This window comes from Lathyrus oleraceus, chromosome 2, assembly GCF_024323335.1.
Source record: "Lathyrus oleraceus cultivar Zhongwan6 chromosome 2, CAAS_Psat_ZW6_1.0, whole genome shotgun sequence".
NCBI classification, from domain to species: Eukaryota; Viridiplantae; Streptophyta; class Magnoliopsida; order Fabales; family Fabaceae; genus Lathyrus; species Lathyrus oleraceus.
In genome coordinates, this window is record NC_066580.1 from 477,275,113 (window position 1) to 477,298,947 (window position 23,835).

General features: G+C 37.4%; 2 protein-coding genes across 2 annotated transcripts; one reads left to right on the forward strand and one right to left on the reverse strand.

Annotated features, from left to right (window-relative positions):
- Nucleotides 1-5,800: 5,800 nt before the first annotated feature.
- Nucleotides 5,801-7,528, forward strand: LOC127120573 (expansin-like B1). Its single transcript, XM_051051043.1, has 4 exons — nucleotides 5,801-5,990; nucleotides 6,110-6,216; nucleotides 6,308-6,622; nucleotides 7,154-7,528. Exons 1-4 carry the CDS (start codon nucleotides 5,849-5,851, stop codon nucleotides 7,349-7,351), a joined length of 762 nt encoding a protein of 253 aa, XP_050907000.1. The 5' UTR covers nucleotides 5,801-5,848; the 3' UTR covers nucleotides 7,352-7,528.
- A 100-nt stretch (nucleotides 7,529-7,628) lies between these two features.
- On the reverse strand, nucleotides 7,629-12,204 carry LOC127120572 (histone-lysine N-methyltransferase, H3 lysine-9 specific SUVH6). Its single transcript, XM_051051042.1, has 3 exons — nucleotides 11,965-12,204; nucleotides 8,153-11,586; nucleotides 7,629-7,871 (listed from the first exon to the last, which is right to left on the reverse strand). The coding sequence occupies exons 2-3, from the start codon at nucleotides 11,538-11,540 to the stop codon at nucleotides 7,852-7,854; spliced, it is 3,408 nt and encodes a 1,135-aa protein (XP_050906999.1). The 5' UTR covers nucleotides 11,541-11,586; nucleotides 11,965-12,204; the 3' UTR covers nucleotides 7,629-7,851.
- Between the last annotated feature and the right edge of the window lie 11,631 nt (nucleotides 12,205-23,835).

Consider the following 23,835-nt stretch of genomic DNA (forward strand, 5'->3'; position numbering starts at 1 on the left):
TCATAAGGTCAGAATTCAAACCTTTCGATTCTTGAAATTGACATGTGGTTTAGGTAGATCTTGCAACGTAGAACACACTGCAACTTGAATCATGCGTTTTCGTTAAGAATTGAATGAGATATGTAGATCTGAACTTTTGATGATAAACTTTCTTTTGCTCGATCCGGTTAGCATGAGTAGATTTAGGATGAATGCTTGTTGTTTCGATGTTCTACATGACGAGACGTTTCGATCGGTATATTGCTTGCATGATTCTGTGAAAATTTGTTCGTAAGTGTGTGTTGTGTTCACTGTTCCGTCGTCTTTTTTCGCGAGGAAATCGCGTATTCGCCTAGCGAGTGATCCATTCGCCTAGCGAAGCTTGAAGAAGATGAGTGTTCGCCTAGCGAAGCTTCCGGTTCGCTTAGCGAAACCGCGCGGTTTTATATAGGCGCCAGATTCAAATGTTTCGCTGTATTTACAAGTTTGCCACTGGCACCATTTATTTCATTTTTTTTCACAATTTCATTTCATTTTGATGCCTGATCTTTAGAAATTCATAACTCACTCGTTTTTTATCCAATTTTGGTGAGATTTTTTGCATTGTTCTTCTGGAAATGTGTAGAATTTTATCATGATTTTTGTGGATTTTTTTTGCATGTGTAGAAAATTAAAATGCCTAAGGTTTGATTGTATGTGTCATTTTGTACATGTTTTGCCAAATCCAATGTGAAATGCTCATAATGTAAAATAAATTCTTGACAATTTTTGTGATGATTGTTGACTGGATGATGTTCATTTATATATAAATTTCATGAGTTTTTGATACCTGATCATTGAGATATGAATTTTGGAACTTAGGTGTGACAATTTGTGTCACACCTCTTGATGTCAACTTGTTGAATTTAATTGGATAGCCTATGCATGTTAGAATTGAATGAAATTTGGCATGGTGAATTGTTGATATGTTAGGATGTTGTATGAATTTTTGTAGAATTTTTCACTGCATTTTCCATTTGATCATGATTTTTCATTTCTGGAGATCATTTGTGCAAGCTCATATGACATAGGTTTGTAATTTTGATGTGAAATCCTCATATGGTATTGTATGGCCATGAAATTTGATATGCATGAACTAGACACATGTTAGGACCTCCTTGTTTTGGTCTCATCCATTTCTTTTTAGTTTCCAATGAGATATGAATTTTTGAAGTGGATGTATGCATTGATGGTGTGAATTGGAGCATGAAATTGTGTCTGTTTTTGTTGATTTTCATTGACATGGTTCCATTTGCCCAATTAATCTCAAATTTGACATGGTAGACCTTGATTGACCCCTGTTTAGGTGTATTTAATTTGAGATTTTTTTGATGTGTTTTGGCATGGCTTTGAATGCAATACTTCTGTTTGTATATTTGGTGCTTCATTTGAACCAATATGGATTGCTTTGTGCATGAATTGAACTTGATGGATGATATAAACATGAGACCAAGGATGTTTGCTTGTGTTTGATGATAATTTGATGTTGGATGGTGGATACCTTGCTGTTTTAGATTTTTTCTTGCTTTTGGACCCTAGGCTTGGCCTAGTGGTCTAGTTGCTAATATTTGCTTGATTTTTCAGGACCAAAAGCATAATGCACATGGAGAATGATCCGAATCAATTTTAATTGATGTTGTGGATGTTTGTACACTAACATAACATTGTTTTGTAGGTGTTAGAGCTTGGGCTTAAGCCTTGAGCTTGCTTTGTGTTGTATTGTTTAAACTGTTTGATTGTTTGCTGTACAATTTGTCTGATTGAATACTGACTGAGTTTGATTGTTTCCAGGTACTTTAGTTGCTCAGTTCCTTGTGAACTATTGCTTTGCTTTGCTTAAGCAACTTGCATTTGAGGTATAACCTTCTTACTTCATGTAGTCTGGAGACCCGGCTGTTACCGGGCCGGGCAAATAAATGTCTGAAGTCCTCCTTAAGAGGCAATGATTGTGGTTGTTTATTTTTAAGCCCAAGCAGGTGAAAGTCCTTTAAATAAGGCAATTGGTGGAAGGTAGGGGTATGCAGCCTACCCCCCACTATTCAGTTGAGTCTTCTCCTTGCTCCCATTACGTGGTTGTAGCATTGAGATCAAAAGCCCAAGATCTTGTGCAGTGCACATTGTGTCAGAGTCATCGAGTATAGAAGGGTTCCCCTATTCTGGACCCATGCTCATTTGTCAGCTCTCCCTGGTTAGGGATAAGAGCTGTGAGGTCTGATCCTCACTTCATCCTTTCATCTGCTTCACCTTAGCCTCGTAATGGCAAGGTTAAGAGCAAACACAGCCTGTACAGACGATTGTTTAGGCAGTCAAACCTGATTGATTGAGCCCCCTTGTTTGGCTATAGTGCGTGTTATGTGGATATCTGATTGACATGTTTGTTTGAGATACCTGTTCTCATTTGATGATATATGATTGTATGCTTGTGTGCTAGCTTCTTTCCTGGTTAGGTTAGTTTGCTTATGCAAGTAGGATAGAAAACCGAACTTAGGGTTAACGATGCATGACAACATTAGGCTCGAGTCTCAGCTCCCTAGTCGTGTGTCTTTCCCCGGTTTCTGGTTAGCAATTCAGTCCCTTTCAGGGGAACTACATCGCCCTGATCCTCGTGCCAGACGAGGTATGTAGGCAGGTGGTCGTGCGAGACCACTCCGGGCAACCTTTTTCTTTTTTGCGTGCGTTAACTTGTTATCTGATTGTGTGTTTTGGCTCGGATGCCGACGTAAGCCCAGTGATTGGCAGTCGGGCTCCACGTTTGCCGTTTTGTACATATTTTGGTTCGGATGCCGACGTAATTCCATCCAGTGGTTGTCGGGCTCCATGTTTGCCACCCTTGCTTGTTTGTATGTTTTGTGTTGTTTGGCGTGCGTAAGCCGAACTACAGAGGCTCTGATTCTTGTTCCAGACAAGATATGTAGGCATAAGGTGCGATACCTTATCGAGCCCGTTTCTCCTAACCCCACCTGCGTTCCCTGTGTGTGTGTGTGATGTTTTAGCAACCTTTTCTTTATTCTAGGACGTGGATCCCGTCGAGTACGACGGACGTGAGGGGTGCTAATACCTTCCCCTCGCGTAACCGACTCCCGAACCTTTTCTCTCTGGTCGCGAGACCATGTCTTTCCAGGTTTCTCTGAGCGTTTCCTTTCCCTATCTTGGGATAAATAACGTTTAGTGGCGGCTCTGTGTGTTTTATTTTTTTTAGCTCGCCGGTTGATTTTTCGCAGGATGCGACACATACCTAGTTGCATGACTCCCTCTGGTTACGAACGACGACGAGCGTAAAGCACTTTCCACAACGACTTATCCCGGAAAACCTCAGATTTCCACTAGGGCTAGGACGGTAAGGTTAGCCGCTTCCAGGCCAGAAGGGGACATTGGACTCGAATTTCCTCCAGGGCCAACATGAAAGCAACGACCATAGGCAAAGGGAACCCTAAACGTTCTCTTCATCTAGAGCATTGTGTTGTAACATTCATCTTATCTGCAAACCTGGGAATTTATATGAGGAGAAAATAATCATCTAAATTGAATCAAAGAAAAGAGAAAGTATCTCGTATTACACACCAAAGATGACTTGTGTATCCTCTTTTGTGACATCTTCCACCAGCAAGCATGTCTCTATAAATTGTTTCTTTATTTCCTTGTTGTCGCCTCTGATAGAGCAACACTGTCAACAAAGCTTAAGTCTTCAAAGAAGGCTATCAATTTTCTCTTCATATAAATTTATTTCTAGGACAAGTCATCCAATATTTAGACATAAGACCCAACAACTGCCGAAAAAAGACTCTAGCACCAGAACTTTGAGAATATGTTTGAACATTGATAAGATGGCTCGAAATCTATGTTGCATATGTTAGCATGAGCCACCTGGACAAGGAGGATAACCAGATAGTATTCGTCCTTGAAGTTCTTCACACTCTCAAAATAAATCTCAAACATCTTGGTACTTTGTCTAAGAAAGATCAGACCTTGACCCCATGCTGAATCAGTAGAACTCCGTTGGGCTTTAAAGAGATGGAAGAATAGTGTTAAAGATGGAATATCTTTCTTGTATTCGCACCAATACTGAAAGAATTTGATATAATCCCACATCACTAGATGAAGTTGTGAAGGAGAAATTTCTAGATGATTTAGAATTCCCACCTCAAAGTCGTTAAAGGGGAGATGAAAACCTATCAAAAAAAAACATTCATGGAAAGGGATAACACATCCATCGTACTTGTTGCAAATCCTCTTATCCCCTTCGAGAGGAAGCACACCCTAATCCGAGGAGGGATCCACTTTAGTAAATGAGTTGTTCAAAAACCCTAATAATGCAAGCAAATATGAAAAGAAAAGAAAGGTCCATATTCACGCGTTACCCTGAAAAAGATGAGCTTGGTGACCCACATTTTGTATGCTCTATCAAAAGAGGTGGTGCAAGTACATCGAAAATAATGGCTAGTGAGAGGAGATTGACAAAGACAAAAAAGAGGTGGTGCAAGTACATCGAAAATAATGGCTAGTGAGAGGAGATTGACAAAGACAAAAAAGAGGTGGTGCAAGTACATCGAAAATAATGGCTAGTGAGAGGAGATTGACAAAGACAAAGGTTGCAAACGCGGGAGAATATTCACAAATGGCAAAAAAAAAAAGGAATATGATAACTCCAAAACTTCTTATATATCTCCTTATCAAGGTGAACAATATGATCCTTAGCATTGGGATCTCATCGTGACTATTCAATATACTAGACAGGATGATTACCATCATATGTAGCGACACATGTTGAGGTGTGCGTGTGAGGCGTTGATAATCACGAGAGAGACGTCTAATGCACCTCTTTCCAATGACGTCAGCGTCTTATCAAGGCTCTTCTATTTTCTTTTTCCAAAGGTCGTACCAAAGACGAACTCGAAAAAACTCTTGTTCTATGATGTTGGAGTAAGGACTTGGGGGGCAATTGTTCTGGGCTGCCTGCAAGGTCTGCGAAGAAGGCCCAGTAACGAGTGTTGAAGAAGAAGACGCACAGAATAGGTGGACCCTCGTCCCTGCCAAGGACACACAATCACACCCTCTGTCACATCTCTTATTGTTGGATCTAATCAAACGGCCACCCGCACAATACGCCGAATCACATGCAAACGATTTTAACCGTCCATACAATATAAAGATCATTTCGTGCCATTTCAGGTATTCAATTCGTTCCCAATTCATTTATTCACTTACTTGAATGTTAATCTTGCAGGTCCACCGCATCTCTATTGCATCGGAAATATGACCCACCATATCGAAAGCATGATATTTCGCATCTGGAATCTATTTTATCAAACTATCAATAGTTTATTCTCTGAACATAACAATAGAGATGATTTTAAAGAAGTGAATTGAAAAAACATCTAGAATAATAGAGATGATGGTCCAATAACATATGTACACAGACAGACTATGATACCTTGAGTTCAGACTTTAATTTTTATCTCATTGTTTCAAGACTGTACATTCTGAACCTTGAGTTAAGCTGAAAGTGCATGGATCTTCCAAGAATATTATTTCAATAAAATAAAGTTAGGCATTTTCCCACTGCAATAATAAACTGGTTCTATCATCTATGCACCTAAATAAATAAACTGGCTCAAATAATATATAATGACCCTGGCCCTTGTGGCCCAATTATAGGGTCTAGATGTACACATCATTATTCCAATCTTCTTCCAACTCCAAGTGGAAGGGAAAAAAATAATTAAATGGTTACAAGTAATTCAGTAAATGGCCTCAAGCTTCTACTATAAATATGACACTGCATCTTAGTTTCTAACATATAGCATCCTAGATAATCTTAGTTTCTAATATAATGGAACTTAATTTTAAGAGCCAAATTGGTTTTGTTTCTGTCATAATATTGCTCTTACCTATCCTGTGTAACTCTCAAGACTCTTCTTATATTTGCTCTAGAGCAACCTATTATGGTAGCCCAGATTGCTATGGAAATCCAAGTATGTGTGCCACCTTTTCTACCAATATATATACTCTTGTAACATCTATATATAATGCATGTGACGTAACACATTTTTTCTTAAAGTTGATGATTTGAGTGGCAATTAACATGTTTTAGGGGGAGCTTGTGGCTATGGTGATTATGGACAAACAGTAAATGATGGCAATGTTGCAGGAGTGTCTTGGTTATGGAAGAATGGATCTGGTTGTGGTGCATGCTACCAAGTAATGACTCAAAATATTCCTTAACTGAATTAAGATATTTATATTATTTGTACTTCAAAACATTTCTTTATCTAATAATGATGAGAATTAGGTGAGGTGCAAAATAGCAGGATTGTGTGATGAGAATGGAGCATATGTGGTGGTGACTGATTATGGTGTGGGAGATAGGACAGACTTCATCATGAGTCCACGTGGCTATTCAAGATTGGGCAGAAATGCTGATGCATCTGCAGAACTTTTTAAATATGGTGTGGTGGATATAGAATATAAAAGAGTCCCTTGCAAATATAATGGTTATAATGTGTTGGTAAAGGTCCATGAACGTAGTAAAAACCCTCACTACTTGGCCATTCTCATTCTCTATGTTGGTGGAACAAATGATGTAACTGATGTTCAATTGTGGCAGGTATACATATATTTATTTGTTGTTTTGAGATTGTTATATTTAGTTACCTTGAAATCTACAAAGCCTTCACACATATAGAATCATCAGGTAAAAAAAATAATAAATTAAATATATGTGAAACTCAGACACCGACACATGTCAGATACCAAACACACTGATCTTTTAGACGTGTTGATGTCACACACTTACGCATGTCAGGAACCTGACACAATTATATTTTAGATGTGTTGATGTCAGACACTGACACGTGTCAGACACCAGACACGCTTATGTTTTAGATGTGTTGATGTCAGACACTGACACATGTCAGACATCAGACACTTATATTTTAGACATTAAAGTTAGGCACATGCTAGACATAAGACACATCTATAGAGTTTGAAATTAAATTGATTTGTTGAAATAATTATTGAACAGGAGGATACACTTATGTTTTAGATACGCTTACGTTTTAGACATATAAAAGTTAGACACATGTTAGACGGAAGACGTTTGAAATTGAATTGGTTTGTTGAAATGATTATTGAATAGGAGGATTGTCAAGAGTGGAGGCCAATGCGTAGGGTGTTTGGGGCGGTGTTTGATGCTGAGAACCCTCCAAGAGGTGAGATCAAGTTGAGGCTCCAAGTGAGTGGTAGTGCTGGCCTTTATTGGGTGCAGTCCAAGAATGTTATTTCTAGCGATTGGGAAGCTGGTGCTGTTTACGACTCACAAATTCAGTTTGATTAAAAAAAAGCACTTATAAATAGGTATCATATGACTAGTATTTTATTGTGTTATTCTAAAAAATAATGTTCATGTGTACTAGTGGGTGGGTGGAGTGCTCTTTGTACTTGTACTAAAACTATGGGATTTATGTGCTTTTCATATGACTTGTCGATTGATTAATAAACAAGGTGTTTTTTTCTCTTTGCTTGTGTTTGGCTTCTGATGTCATAAGAAATCCAATGAATCTGCTAATATTCTTGAGATGATTTGAATGATATCACTTATCCAATCACTCTAATAGAATAAGTCGAGAATAGTCATCACATTTAACTCATATCTACATGTAATTGTAAATTATTATAGTATATTTTTACATTCATATAGAGTTGCTAAAAAGTAAAAAATAACCAACCAAAGTTGGGTCTAATAGAAGAGATTAGACTCTCATAATATAATAATATAATTTGAATCCCAACTGGGGGAGGAGATGCCTACAAGTATTGAAGGGGGCTCGAATATGATTACCTCCCCCGGAGGAAACCTATGAAAAACAAGAAAAAAATGTTAAAAAAATTTAATTAGTTTAATTAGATTTACAGTGAAAATTAGCTTCATGCTTCCAAAATAATGAATTACTAGCAAACAAACAGGAAGTGAAGCAAACAAATAGCATCGCTGACCAACTGAGAATAATGGTGAAGAAACTACTATTATAAACATGGCTCAAAATTAAGTTCCATTTTTTGGGATTTTAGTTTGAAAGATGTATAGAAAACAAACATTGTTCCAACAATTAACATGGTAGTCCTCAGTACAACCTACCAGTACAGTCCACAGAACCACAATAGCAGAACTTCTTTTTGATATTGCCATTGGAATCAAGAACTTGATCTATCATGTAGTTGTAGTCGTAAGTCAGCTCTTGCAAGGGAGGAATATTCTCGGCGGCAAATAACATGACGTGAGGAACCCTGTTGTCATGATGATCATAAAGGACATTCTGAGCATAAAGATTAGGGGAGCAACTATGGTTGATGAATCTCCCCACATTACCATACTGAGCAGCATCGATAGTGAAGCCACCATCCTTCACTACTTCACAAGAATGTGACTGTGAATCGGGCAAAAGGGTCGAAAGTCCGTCCCAAAGAGTATTGTTGTTTTTATTTCCAATATCAAAAAGATACTCATCATTGCCGGTTCTTTGTTCAGCTTCCTTGTCTTCAAGAAGCTCTCCTATATATTCACAGATAAAACTTCCTGAAGCGATGGAATTTAGGGATCTAACACCCCATCCCCTTGAATTGGTTTTAAAAATTTCAAGTTGGATATTGATGCCATGTTGGCTGACTCTGTTATAGCAGGTTGAAGGGCACTTGCATTTAGGCCCACACTCGTAGACTAGAGGCTTTGCTGCTACAATAGCCCCATTATAATTAAATGGAATCTCCCCTCCGTTTTTTCGAACACAAGAGCATTTCGCACGGTCCGAGCATCCATTAGTACAACCACAGCCTTCTGGAGGGACAAGGTTGCAACAATCAGGATATATCATCTTCTTTATGTACTTAAATGGTGGGGGTTTCTCGCCGTCTATGGTGTTCACAGCACATATGGGAATTCTCTCTTGCCCGCAGGAAATATCTTCAACACATCGACCTTCTCTTGTTTTGAACTTATTAGATTTTTTCACTTCCTTCAAGGCAAGCTCCGGTTGACCCGGGATTCTTCGCAAGCGAAACCTATAAACCAGCTTCCCATGGGTCCCCATATCCTGCCAAGCTGACTCAACTAGATACAGCCCATCATAAACATATATCTTGCTTTTTCCATCCGATGATTCGGAGCCTCGTATCACCCTAACAGGATTCTTTTCCTCACTACTGTTCTTCAATGCAAGATTGCCCCTTTCAAGCTTCTGATCTTCTGGCTCTTTACCATTGCTCATCACATTTCCACCCTGCCCTGTATATATCAAAACATCCGTATTATCTAAATCATCAGCATAGCCCCCCGACGCAACAATACTAGTTGCAAGGATCTTATTATTGTGCTTCGTATAATCTATACCACCCTGAATCTGGCGATGAAGGCCAATTATATTAAGCTCTACTCTGTATTGAAATTCATCACCAACTTCAACCCCGGGGACAGGTCCCAATATTTGCTTCCCTGAGTTAACAAAGTTCCCGTTCTCCTTAAGCATCTTCGAAGCTTGTAAATCAACCCTCTTTCTTTCTTTATCATTTGACTTTGCTTTTGCTTCCGCTTCATGCAAAAGCTTTCTAGAAACCGCTTGGAACAGGCGCAATACTTTCCTCACTTCATTCCGAGTTGCTGAATCATTCTCATGACCACTGAAATTACTAAGGTCAAGAGGAGGAACAAAGCCACTCGGTCCATGTGAATTTGGAACACTTTTAAAGTCTTTTTTATTTTCATTACGGTCTAGAGAATTCTTCTCCCGTCTTACTAATTGACCAATGTCATCAGAAGTGGAGTTTAATTTTTTCTTTTTCAATGGCTCATGCCCAGAATGACGCCGTATATCTTTTGTCTTGACAGCAGTTTTAGACCTGTCTAGCTGGGCATAAAAATCAACTTTCTTAACCTTCTTTTCTTCTGTACCATCTATTGATGTTGGTTTAAATTTGGATGAACTAACTTCAGATCTCCAAGGACATTCTGATTTAGACATCAAACCTAGCACTACTTCCTGTCCTGACATAGCCAAAGGTTTTGGTTCAGGACTCTGGACTTCTGGGCAGTAAATATCTAGCCCTGATGTTCCCTCAACCTGTACAGTGCTCATGACTTCCTCTTTAGCCACTGCCTTGGAATTTATGTTAACCTGATGGTGATTACGTTTTTCGGGAAGTTTAGTGCTCTTTTCTCTTGTATTATCCAGTGCCAGTCTCCTCTCAGAAGATGGTTCAAATACATCCAGCTTCTTGACTCTCTGTGTAGCATTATTCTCTTCTTCAGAGCCAGCTTGAACGATGTTAACGGGCTTTCTCTTGTTATTTTCCGCTTCTTTTGCATCAGTGTCTGCAACTTTTTTCAACAGACTGGCATCTACAGCCAAGTTTTGTTGACCCACTCTCTTTTCATTCAGAGACGAGAGCTCCTTTAAACACTCATCCTTAGTAAGACGAGGAGCATTGCGCCCACATAAACGTGGAAAGTCTCTGACCGCTGCAAAATTTCTACGAGGAGGATACCTTCTAGTTACAGTCTCCTCCATACAAGCCCCAGAACCACCTATATTGATATTGGATGACGAGGATTTTGAGTCATCAGACATAGCTGACTCACCAACTAGAGACGATGCCTTTGACATATATAAGGACTCTTGTTTTACGTAGTCCTGTATTGCAAATTCCACATTCAAAGTTTCCGTGCCCACCAATGTCAGTTTAGCTGGTTCATCATTAGCCAGAGTAGATCCATCCACTTTATGGGAAGAAACTGTTGAATTTTCCTTCTTCAAACTACTGATGTCAGGTGCAGATTCCCCGTCCAAAGTTTCCATGCCCACCAACGCCACATTTGCATGTTCGTCATTATCCAAAATAGGTTCATCCACTAGATGAGATGAAACCACAGGAACTTCCTTTTCCAAACTAGAGCTTTCTGTAGCAAATTCTGCACCCAAAGTTTCCATGCCAGCCAATGCCACTTGATCAGACAAGATCACAGGATCTTCCATCTTCAAACTAGAGCTTTCTGTAACAAATTCTGCACCCAAAGTTTCCATGCCCGCCACTGCCACTTGATCAGACAAGATCACAGGAACTTCCTTCTTCAAACTAGAGCTTTCTGTAGCAAATTCTGCATCCAAAGTTTCCATGCCCGCCAACGCCACTTGATCAGATAAAATCACAGGATCTTCCTTCTTCAAACTGCATTCACTTGTTAATTCAATAGTCTCTGTAACAACCAAATTATTTTCGTGATCCGAATGTTGAGAATCATTTGGATGGTCCGGAGTAACAGCATCACACTCCAAATCTTCGCTACTCTTATCCTCAACAGATGTACCATCAGCAGAACCAAACGGCCCACATCCTTCTGGATAATCACGAACAGCACAAATTATACGGCGCTTAAACTTGGGCCGAGCAAGGACAGTAGAGTCTCCAAGTTCCATCATCGGCTTCCCAAATTCTTCTTCAGATTGTTCATTACAGACTGGCATTGATGTTGTCATTCCTCTCAACAGCTCCAAATTCACCTCCTAATTCAAACCCTCATTCCTAAAATTTAAAAAAAAAACATATGTAACCAATTAATGATCCTATCCCACACTCTTCTTTTGACAGTACAAACAACATGAAATAATCTAAGAAAACAACATAAAAAATCAAAGAACTGAAAAGTCATAAAACCACAAGAAATGAAACGTTAAGACACTATAGGTAGCAGAAACAAGAAACTCGAGAATGAACAATAGGCATTGCAATTCAAACCATATCGTCAATCGCGCCGGTTCAGTTCAGCACGCAATAGCGGAACACACGTACAGATTGTAAGCTCGCGGCGCTCAAATCGCGACGCAATCGCATTCTCGCGCACCTTACACGATACAGGAAGGAAAATCCGAAAACGAAAATAGAACAGATGAAGAAGATTACCTAGACGAGTTCGTCGGTGTTTGTGGCGGTCGACGGTTAACTCCGGGAGAGTTTTCCGGCGAGTTGAGTACGAGACGAAGTTGCGTTTGTGAGGGAAATGAAATGGTGACGGAAATTATGAGAGCTTTGTTTCGTTTTAGGGTTTTAATTGTAAAAATGAAATGAGTTCATTCGTGTTAATCTATCTATGATTTTTTTTTCCTATATCAGGAAGAGCCTTATGGACAAAAAAATTCTTCGAAAATAGATGTTTTATTATTTCAAACTACTATTACATGAAATTAAATAGAGCTTTTATTTATCAAATGATCGTAATAGTTGAATAACTGCCACTATTTGACTTTCACAGTATCTTGAAACTCATACAAAATGTGATTTTTGATAATGTCAAAATATTGAATGAATTTAAGAAACAAATTTTTTTTATAAATAGAATACATAAGTAGTATTAAAAGTACATGAAAGTTATTTCTAGATAAATTAATATCTTTCAAAAATTATTATTAAATTTTTTTTTTGTATATGTTTGTAATAAATTTTAAAATCTTAAATTCGTATAAAGAAGAAAATGGTAAAATATGAATCAAGAGTATTAATAAAGGATAGTGTAAATATTAAAAGTATATATATTGAAGAGATGTTGATGTTTTTAAATATATATATATATATATATATATAAGATTAATTACTATACACTGTCAGTGTAAAAAGTTTTACATCGTCAATTCATCACCATCACTCGTTTGTATTATTTTATAGATTTTTAAAATAAAAGTCAAACTTCTTTTAATATCTGACATCTATAATTAACTGATGGTGTAAAACCCTTTTACACTGACAGTGTATTTCAATTAATCTCTCTCTCTCGCTATATATATATATATATATATATATATATATATATATATATATATATATATATATATATATATATATATATATATATATATATATATATATATATATATATATATATATATATATATATATATATATATATATATATATATATATATATATGATAGGTTAATCTCCTAGTGTGGAGGATCGAACTTTGGCATGGTAGAGAGGTTCCGACCTTTAAGATTAACTTTTCAACTCATATGACAATGGGATGAGTGAAAGGTAGTTTTAGAGTAAGAATGGATTGAAAAGATGAAATGACGCGGTCTGGTCTTTATATAGTATAGGCGGTTAAAATTAAGGATGGTAAAACGGACTCGGTTTGTCGGGCATGCCCGTTTCGTCCGCAATTTCTGTGCGATGAGCTGAGATTTTAGACTCACGCCCTCTAACGTATTTGCCTCGTCCGCATAATTTTTTGTGGGTTTTTGCATACACGGCCATTAACATAAACTTTTGCAATTTCTAGGCCAAAATGTGCAGTGTTGGCCGGCCAACCCCGCCTCGCCTTCATTTTTTTGTGGGGCATGTAAAGATTTTAGGCTCATGCCCTCAACAATGTTTGTCCCTTCCCACCCCTTTTTTTACAGGCTTTTACGGAGCGGGCATGCTCGTTTGTCGCCCCTAGTTAAAATTGTTCGCATGAGATTCAGCGCCTTGTACGGGTTGTTATTCGATTAGATCCAACGGTGAGACATGTGATGAAGGGTTTGATCTTGTGTCCACAACAATCATAAGGACCCACCTATTATGTGTGCCTTTTCTTCAACACTTGTTATTGGGGGCCTTATGGGTGGCTCATAATAGTTGCCCCCCAAACCTTTGTTCCTACGTCTTAGAACGAGGGCTTTGTGGGGCTTGTCTTCAGTCCAGTCTCTAGTATGAAGAAAATAGAAGAGTCGTGATAGGACATTGATGTATTTGGGAAGAGGTGCGTTAAATGTCTCCCTCGTTATTAACAACTCTTTGTGGGCATATCTCAACCTGTGTCCCTACGTGACGGTAATGATTACTTCTAGTACTATGGCATTTGAGTATTTCTCGATGATATCTCGATTGTTGGTAGGATGTTTCACGCTTCTCAACATTATGGATCACATGGTTCCTCTTTCTAGTGAGATATATAAGGAGTTTTTGAGTTATGATGTCCCTTTTTTCGTCATTTGTGAATCTTTAAGAATTCTTTTCTCATGTCTACAACCTCCTTTGTCTTCACCAATATCCTTCTTTCAGCCATTTGACATGTCGCAGGCGAGTGGTTTCCATCGAAGTAATATAAAATGTATTGTTCCACCGACGATCATTTGGAGTATCAAATTTTATTATTTTGATGTTTAGTTAAGACTATGATTGTTTTTTATTGGGAGTTTTTTTTTAATTAATTTTTAAAACAATTTATAAAAAGGGGTTTAGAATTATGAATTCTATCTTAGACTTGGTCATGTAGGTTCTTAGTCTAGGTTAATTACGAGAAATTTACCTTGTAGAAACTAATAGAAAACAATGGTAATACTAACTTTCGTCAGGGCATTACCTCATCATAAACCAACAAAGTACCTACTTTTGTCAATGCAGACCATTTGTTTAGGATCTTTTAAACTCGATTATTAAAAATGAGACTTTTTCTCAATAGGTTGAAACACTTTTGTAGCATGGCCACAATATGGATTCTCCTCGGCTAGTTTCTTCAATTTTTCTGATCTTTCTTCTATGCTTTATGCTTTTGGTTGGCTTTTCATAGAACTTGGATTCACCTAGCAATTTTTATTTTCTTGAAATACCAAGCAAGCAAACAAATCAAAGCAAACAACATGGAGTTTGTTCAAGTTGTTCTGATGCAGAAAGGACACATGTGGAACACGATGTTCCAACATGTGAGATACAACATCTGGTCTTTGATAACAGACATATGGTATTACAGTTTTGGTTCAGAATTATTCTATCAAAGACTCACTCTACAAAGAAGATCTATAATTCATGAAAAAGAGTTAATTTTGATGTATTAGTGCAACATGTGGAACACGATGTTCCAGCATGTGTGCAGTGCAACATCTGGCTCTGGTCAGAAGGTCGTGATGGATGTTGTTTGGTGCAAAAAAATTGGTTGAGATTCAATCAGATTTGATGCAGTTTATTTAGAAATGTGTGGTTGATTTGTTTGACAGTTGTTGAAGATCAAATCAAATTTAAATGGAGATTTAAATTTGAATTTGAATATAACAAATCATATCTTTTGAACATTTTATGGAGAAATCAAATGCAACAAGATTATCTATTGTTCTAAACGAATTTAAGTCAGAGATCATGAGGAAAAATCCCATAATACATTATTTTATAAGGATAGTCGACTCACATGTTTTACTTGAGGGTTTGTATGCAAGATTAGGTTCTTTGTGTCTAAGGTTTATGCATCTTTTATTTCTTGTATTCCACGTTAATATCATAACAAGGATTAGTGTTGAATCTTTCTGTACACCACTCTATGTTTCAATAACTTTGCATAGTTGTTGGTTTGTCTTAGTTGAACTGTAAATTCAACAATCAATAAAGTTGTTATTGAGGTTGATCACTAGGGGTTAGTGATTGCAGAAAGTGAGTGGGGTTCTCATATTTAAGGGGAGCCCTAAATAGAATGTCATTGGTATTAGAAAGAGACATTGAACATCATGGGGTTGATGTTTATAGAAGACTAATTGTACTAATTCGAAATAGTGAGTTTCCTTTCTTGGGTAGAGTGCCCTCCAGACGTAGGTGTGGTTTCACTGAACTGGGTTACCAATCTCTTATGTTTTTATTGCTTTATGCATTGTGTTTTATTATTGTTTTATTGTTGTCATTCTGGTTTAAGAAGTTGGGACAGTTGTCCCAACATCTGTCCCCTCAGGAACAAAATTTCATGAACTTTTCTTTTCTTTTCATATTTGTTTTCTTTATTAGGGTTTCTAAAGGGGAGAGTTGTGGATCTTTAGTCTTTTATGCTTTGTACTTTTGTGAATTCTCTTGCTATAAATCAACTTTGGTAGAGGCACCAAGTTTGTCTTTATATCGACCTTGTGTTTCTACTTAAAATAATTATTTATGTGTTAGCATCCTCTTTTGACATTGATAACTCGCAACTCATAGTTTAGAAGACAACATGAGATAACTCTATCGTGTGGGTGGATCAAAAGAAATTGGATATCATTTATGCCTTCAACAATGAAGGCATCCTTGACCATGCATTTGTAGATCTATGTGTTTGCATGTAGAACTATCTGCAACCGTCAGATAATCATGATGGTTATGATAATGACATCACAATATATCAAATGACATGATGTGAAGTATTCATATGTCAAGAAGAAGCATTTATCAAGATGTTTTATCAAGATGCTTATGTGAGATCAACATGTAAAATGGCGTTTGGTGGAATCTCTAATGATCTTTGACCAAACAATCTATAATGATGGCATATATAAATAAGCTATATCAAGCCTCATAAGTTAGAAGAATAAATCCATATGTGAAGTGTTGAATCAATGATGAATCAAGCAAGGGATCTCGAAGCTTCAAAAATTATGAAAGAGAGGTAGTGTGAAAGCTTGTTGGTCTTTGTCTGAGTGATTGATGTATTGTAAAGTATAAGAGTTATTTTTAAAACAAACACATGTGCGCACACACAAACATGCATACACACACGTTCACACGCCAGCACACACGTACGCGCGTGCATATACACACACATTCACAAACACACATACACGTGCATGCACACGCACAAATATACACACGCACGCACGCAAACACACATATAACAGTAGTTTTTAAACCTCTCTCGTTTACTAAGACACCTTAAATCCTATTAATGAACCATCAAGGTACATGTGGAATTGACCAAGAGTGTTCCTAATCATTAAGAAGCATTTGTACACTACCTAATCGATTAGGAACTTAGTCTAATCGATTAGAGCAAGGGAAAAGGCCTCTTAATCGATTAGAAATACTCCTAATCGAATAAGAAATAGTTGTTGTAGGGTTTTCTTTGGAATATGGTTTTTGTCACTTTGGCATTTCTTATATGGTTATTATTGCCTTGTCTTAATTAATCCTTGGTTTGTCGATAAGATGAAATTTTATAACGTAATGCTTCAGATGAAAAGGACGCATGGGGTTTTACTAATATTGGGAAGTATAGTATAATGGATTTCATTTTTTGAAATGTGTTTTTGGTTGTTGACACAATTGGTTGTGTGTGGATCGAGAGTCTTCAGACTTAAGGATCTAGTATAGTTCTGTTCAAGAACAAGAAATGGATGTTCCAACTTCACTAAGTAACTAGAAATGATGAAAGTTGGATAACTGTTGATCTTGAACGGTGACTCTTATCCCCTTTACGGTGGTGCGGGATGGACCTGCATGCATAGCACTCCAACACCCAAGTCAATTCAAGATTCAAAATGAGTAAAGTGAAATTGAAGATCACAGATTGTGTACCTTCTCATAATGTGTGAATTATTTTTAAATTTTAGGTTGAGTAAAGTAAGCTTGATATGGATTAGGCCTCGTCCAATTGGGCATTTTGGCTGGTCTAGAATAGTTGCCCCAAGGCTTTTTCGGGCACTGAAGGGGTCGGGGAAAGCCTTAAGTATCATTGATTGGCCTTCATGTTGTAGTCCAATGTGAAGCAGGACTGAATCTCATGGCATCATTTTTTATAAAAGCATGTGAAGGTATAGAAAAACAAGAAAGGGGGTTTGAATTGTTTTCACAGGTAATAAAATTTTTTGCAAATAAAACACACACGAAAGATAAAGCAATCAACACAGAAGTTTATCCTGGTTCGCTTGAAATTTAAAGCTACTCCAATCCACCCGGCCAAGATGATTTCGCCTTCAACAAGGACTTAATCCAATAATCTAGAAAGATTACAACGAAAGCGTCTAAGAGAACAGAGATCTCTTAGCCCTCTCAAGTCTACAGACTTCACAAGTCACTTGAGGAAATATTCAACAACTATTTGAAAAATATAAAGAGTGTTTAATGCTTCTAGATAAGAAATTTTAACACAATAAGAACGATAAGAATTCACACTTAGAGCAACAACTCATGTGAACAGATTTCAACAAGAATGAATGAGAAATAGAGAATTGAGTTTGCAGTATTCTTGTGTGATAGCTTCGTGCTTGGTATGATGATGATTCTGCCTTTATATAATGCTTTGAATATGAGATTGTTGGCTGAGGCATTAATGTAGTATCTTGGCAATGATGGAACTTAATTGACATTAAGTTCGTTGTCCTTTCCATAGAAATTTTGGAGAGTGTTTATTCTTTTCCAAATAAAGATTCATATAAAAAATGGAGTACTTTGTTACTAAATCTTGTGGTTGATCTGCTTGACTTAAATCAAAGTGCGTAGAATCCAGATCTTCCTGTTGAGAAAGTATTCTTCAGATAGTTGCTCAAAATTGATTTTCTTCAGAAGTTCTTGATATGTCTTTTGTAGAACCTTCTTCAGATGTACAAATCAGCAGAGTAATTGTGTAGAATTCTTCAGATTCAGAGTATCTGAGTTTTCAACCTTCAGGCGTTGTGAGCACTGTTGTCTTCAGAGTCAGAGCGACTGCTTTATTTGACTCTAAGTCAGCTATTCTGGACTTGCGTGATGTCAGATGTTGTCTATCTGATCCATTTTTTGTTAGAGCCCTGCACACTTAGATAAATTCGTTAGGGGTACCATTTTGTTTCATCATTTGTTATCATCAAAACTTTAGAGATGAATTGTAGACATGAAATCTTGTTCTAGCAATCTCCCCCTTTTTGATGATGACAAAATTTCATACTGATGATGAAACAATGATACTTCATAAAAATTTAAAGGAGTTATCTCAGAGTCAGATGTATGATGACTCCCCATGAGATAAGAAATCTCCCCCTAAATTAGATGCTTAAGAAGTTTTAGATGTTCTTACCAGATCTCCTTACGTTCTATAGCTTGTTTCTCAAGTGTTTTCACTTAGATACTTCTTGCAGAGCTTTAGATTTCATAATAATAATTTTTAAATGTGCGCAGTTCATTATGAGGCTTAGATAATATTTCATCAGAGGTTGCTTAATTTATTCTCCCCCTTTTTGTCAGACTCAAAAAGACTTAGAAAAGTAAGTAAGGCAAAATAAATGTCATTGATAAGAGAAAAGTACAGATAAGAGAAAAATACAGAAGAGAACAAAAGAAAAAGAAAACACTTAGAAGAAGAACATAGAAGATAAGCACTTAGAGAAGTAGCAAAAAAAAATCCTAAGTGTTCCTAAGGGTTCGGAGGAGGAGGCATCCTCTACATCAACTGAGTCAGCAGATTCTGAATGTTGGAGTTGACAGAGTCCTGTTGATCTAGTCTTGCTCTCACGATCTGCTGCTCTTTCTATAGTTCTTACAGAGTCTTCAACACAATTGGAGAGAAATCAGAGTGAGATGACTCCCCCTGAGTCAGAGCAATGTCCTTAGCCTTGGCAGCCTCTTCCGCGGCAATGTGTGTTGTTTCTTCAGTGTCAGCCTTGGCTTTGGCTTCAGCTTCAACAACAACAGCAGTAGCCTCAGCGGCGTCCTTTTCTACAGCTTCTCTTGCTTTCTCTTCTTCTTCTAAGCGAGCATTTTCCTCAACTTCTCTGTGAGCTCTCTCCTCTCCCTCTCTAGCCAGATGGCATGTAACCTCTCTCCAACTTCTCTAATAAAGTTGTCTTTGACTTGTTCATAGAGGCCTTTCAGCTTGAAAGCCTAAGATGTTATCCATCTGATTACTCTATTTTAGTGAATCCTTACAACAAAGGGATCATCACTAATTTTAGAGTTTTCAGACAATGATCTGAGCTTATCCACTAAAGACTCAGCAAATAAGGTGACTTCTTCTTCCAGAGTGGGAAAGATGGGTTCAGGTTCAGCGGTAGGTTCAGGTTCTAGTTTAGAGGTGGGAGGGATGGGTTCTAGTGGTGTGGGGATGGTTTCAGTGGGAGGGTTAGATGTTTGGGTGACAGGGTTTTCAGAGGGATTTTAGGTGAGATGTTCAGAGGATGGTGTTGTTGGGTGTTCATATGGAAAGGGGATGGAGGTTTCTGGCTCAGATGGGTTTTAAGTGGAGAGGGCGCGAGCTTTAAGTTGCGCAAGAGTATGGGATTAAGGGTCAAATGGTTCAGATTGGTCAGAGTTAGATGAAATGTTATAGTAGGGTGGAGATGAGGGAGTGGAGGAAGGTGGTGATATGGGTTCATTGAATAGTTAGGCCTCAGATATTAGTAGTGTTGTGGTGGTTAGATTGAATTTTTGAAGGGGAGGTGAGGGTGGGTTAGAGGTATGAGTTTTAGAAGGATTTGTGGTGGAGGTTGTGGGTTCAGAGTGTGTGTGTGTATATAAGGGATGGTTGAGGCAAGGAAGAAGACAATTGCCTTAAATGTAAAGTAGGAGAGTCAGAGGGTTGAGACTTACTTGGAGAGGAGGAGGAAACCAAAGGCACAGTTGGTCTGGATACATAAGGTTTCCCCAACTTCTGAGGTTCCTTCTTTGACTTTCTTTCAGATGGCTCTCGCATCCTCTTCATGAAATTGGGTGGATGTTTAGGTAGCCAATCCACCGAAAAGTTAGAGATGTCTACCCCTTGATTTGTTAGGTCCTGTAGATAGTGGATGATAACCTCTGGGGGGCTATCTTAGAGAATAGATAGAGACCATTAGGTATCTTCCTTTGACCCTTCAGAGCTTCCCAGGAGGTGTCCAGAGATGGTTTGACCAGAAATTTCTCAATGATGCTCATGCTCTTCAGACTCCTTGAATTCAGAGGCCTACCGGTGTCTACCGTCACATCTTCCATCAGATTATGGGATATCAAATGATCCACTAATCCGCTTTCTATCAGAACATCGGAGATTAGCCTTCCCAGAGGAATGTAGGTTATGGGTTTCATGTTGTTTCTGGTGTCCCTGACGGAGTCCCTCAGATACTTGAATAAAAGAGCTAGGAGATTCAGCTTGAGTCCTTTGTGGAGGCAGTAGAGGATACAGTTATGGTTAGTATTGATGCAATATGACGAATTTGATGTTGGGCGATGATGAATAGTCCCTAGAATAATCTTCAGCCAGACCCTCATATTCTGGTGAAATTCTTTGTTCTTGAAGGATTTTCCTTTTACGCCCTGCTTGAAGATTATGGGAATAATCTCCTGGGACATATATTTTGCCATAGGGTTGATGTTGTAGATTCTTCTTCCCCCTGTCTTCTCCATATTCAGAAGTGTAGCGATGGATTTCTCAGTGATAACCATCTTCACCCCCCAGAACGTGTGAGACGATGCAGTGGTCATATGAATCTGCAAATCTCCAGAATTTCTTGACCAGACAGGTGTAGATAGGACCATAGAGTCTCTGAAAGTAGTTTTCCCACCCTTGCTTTCTCAATTCCTCCGTGAGGTCAATACCATTTCTCTTCATATTTTCAATGTCTACCAAAGATTCACAAAGAACTTCTAGTTTGTCGAAAGGAGTTGCAAGATGAATGTGGGGTGGACGATCCAAAATGTGAGGTTCCTTGTAGATTGGAGTTGATATAGCAACAACTACAGTGGAGGTTTGCTGGGAAACAATTGTATGTTATTCCGTTGATTCCATTTGCTGAGAGAAGTTGTACACTTGTTATTGTTGTGAATCCATGAAGAAGATGAAGAACGCTTGAAGAATACTGAAGAACTGAGAGAGAGGTTAGGAGCAAGGGTTTGTGTTGGATACGAGTGAAAAGTGTGAAAGTGAGAGTTGTGGCATGTATATATACACAAAGTTAGCATGCAAAACGACATCATTTAATGGGAGTATAAAATAGTAGTTAATTAATAACACGGAAATTGAGTTGACACACAAGGGAAGATTAATTACAAAGAGTGTTAACAATGAATTGAATTCTTTACAAACAAATAAATAACCATATATATATATATATATATATATATATATATATATATATATATATATTAACAATGAATTGAATTCTTTACAAATAAATAATGAATGGCCGGGTAAATAAACCTTTAATGCACTAGACCTGATGGTGACATATTTAAGAGTTGATTCAGGTGATGGCCTACAAGAGATAGATAACACTAGAGGATTTCATGCCAGAAAAATTATGTTGACCACCATAATGCAGTTATGGATGCTACAGGTGATGATGCATGGGTTGCATATCATAGAGTATGAGCATTGAGGTCATACTACATGGTTTTCGTCGGCACAACCATTTTTATGGATAAAAGTCGACATTGTCTACATTAAATACTTCATTGACTTAGAGATGATTCACGAGTACAACTGGGGGCATCTTGTTTGGTGTACCTTTACTCCAAGTTAGTTGAAGGTAGTTAATGGATGATGAGACAGTTGACAAAAAAATAACAGTGTATTTATGGTAATTTTTCACCCTTATTGATATTAATTTCATAATACATGTGTTACATTGTTAGTGATACTTCATTTGAACCATTTTCAAGCATGGATTTACCAGCATTTTCCATATCTCTTCAGATGAAAATATGTTGAAGACTATTCTGAGGAATTGCCACATGCCTGCTCCTTTTTCCCACTAACTGCACCTTAGATGGTCACTCTATAGGCAATTTTACCAGAGGTAAAGCATGTGTTGCAGTATATGACGCATAATAAGAACAAGGGCATAAATATATCCAGTACTTGTATTTAAATTTGTATTTTGATATTAACATTTTGAAAATTTGTATGGTTTGTTGTATTTTATGAACACTAATGTATGGTTTGCCAACAATTTGATCTTATTAATGAATGACTAATGTGTATGGTCTATTGTGGATATGATTTATAAATGACTTATAATGTAAGGTTGTTAATAATTCATCTTTTTCAAAGTCACAGTTAAGGGGTGCAAATATTGTCTTGAGGTTTGTCTTGATTTTGAAATTCGAATTCAACCAGTGTTATAAAATAAACACTAATATTTCATCATGAAACACAAACTCAAGTCATGTGTGGGGTTTATCCGAAGATTGAAACTTGAATTTTAACAGGGGATATCCAGATATTGAAATTCAGACCTTTTCTTTTGAAAAAATGGGGTGTATATTTGATTAAGTGATTTTATTGTAAAATGGGTGCGTCCAGATTTCAATCTTCAGGCTACGAAAGGTATTTTCGACTTTTCATATGATATGTGATCCTTACATGGGTGCAATGAACACCACCTTAAAAGTATGGATGTATTGCTGTCTTTTGCTCTCATATCTCTTCCTTACTTTTGTGAAAGTGATTATATCACTTTCTCCAACTAAATGATGTTGAAAAGCATAACACCCTATCATTTTTATGGACTTTTCAATTTTTCCTCTCATCAATTGATTTAGAAGTGACGTTGAAACAATTGCAAAGCTAATATCCAACTTCTTCATATTTACAACCTATGAGTCTCAAGGTATAATAAATAACTTATGAGAGTTTTTTAACTCACCCTATAAGTTTCTACTACACCACGCGACTTTTCACAAATGTCCCCTGTTTTTGGATATGCATCTTAAGACACACCCCAACACACACTCAAGTGAGACCATTCAGAGTGACGCCTTATTGTTTGGTTGATTTTATTCCAGAGATGCATCTCCGGAAATTTTCCGTAGTTACATTTTCGTAATCTAAAGACATCAGTACCACATCCAAAACACAAGAAATTTTTCCAAATTGAAATTAGGATTCATAAAATAAAATTAGGATTACATAGATCAGTTCAACATAAAATGCAACTTTACACTTCAATACCCAGGTGGACGCTTCAACATCTTCAAAATATCTTCGAACGATCTTGAAATTGTCGCTTCCAACTGGAGCGAAACTTTTGTTTTGAAACAGAAAGACGTATTCCACATAGCCCTTACATCCGCTTGCATCTTGAGCTCAAATTTTCTAAATCCAATCTTTCCTTTGTTGCCAAT

What these genes read in the sequence shown, in the direction of transcription:
- LOC127120573 (XM_051051043.1), top strand. Translation starts at nt 5,849, where the DNA reads ATGGAACTTAATTTTAAGAGCCAAATTGGTTTTGTTTCTGTCATAATA. An exon ending in AGATTGCTATGGAAATCCAA is followed by an intron (nt 5,991 to 6,109) that starts GTATGTGTGCCA and finishes AACATGTTTTAG; the next exon opens with GGGGAGCTTGTGGCTATGGT. An exon ending in CTGATGTTCAATTGTGGCAG is followed by an intron (nt 6,623 to 7,153) that starts GTATACATATAT and finishes ATTATTGAATAG; the next exon opens with GAGGATTGTCAAGAGTGGAG.
- LOC127120572 (XM_051051042.1), bottom strand. Translation starts at nt 11,540, where the DNA reads ATGACAACATCAATGCCAGTCTGTAATGAACAATCTGAAGAAGAATTT. An exon ending in TGGTTCTGTGGACTGTACTG is followed by an intron (nt 7,872 to 8,152) that starts GTAGGTTGTACT and finishes TGTTTTTCATAG; the next exon opens with GTTTCCTCCGGGGGAGGTAA.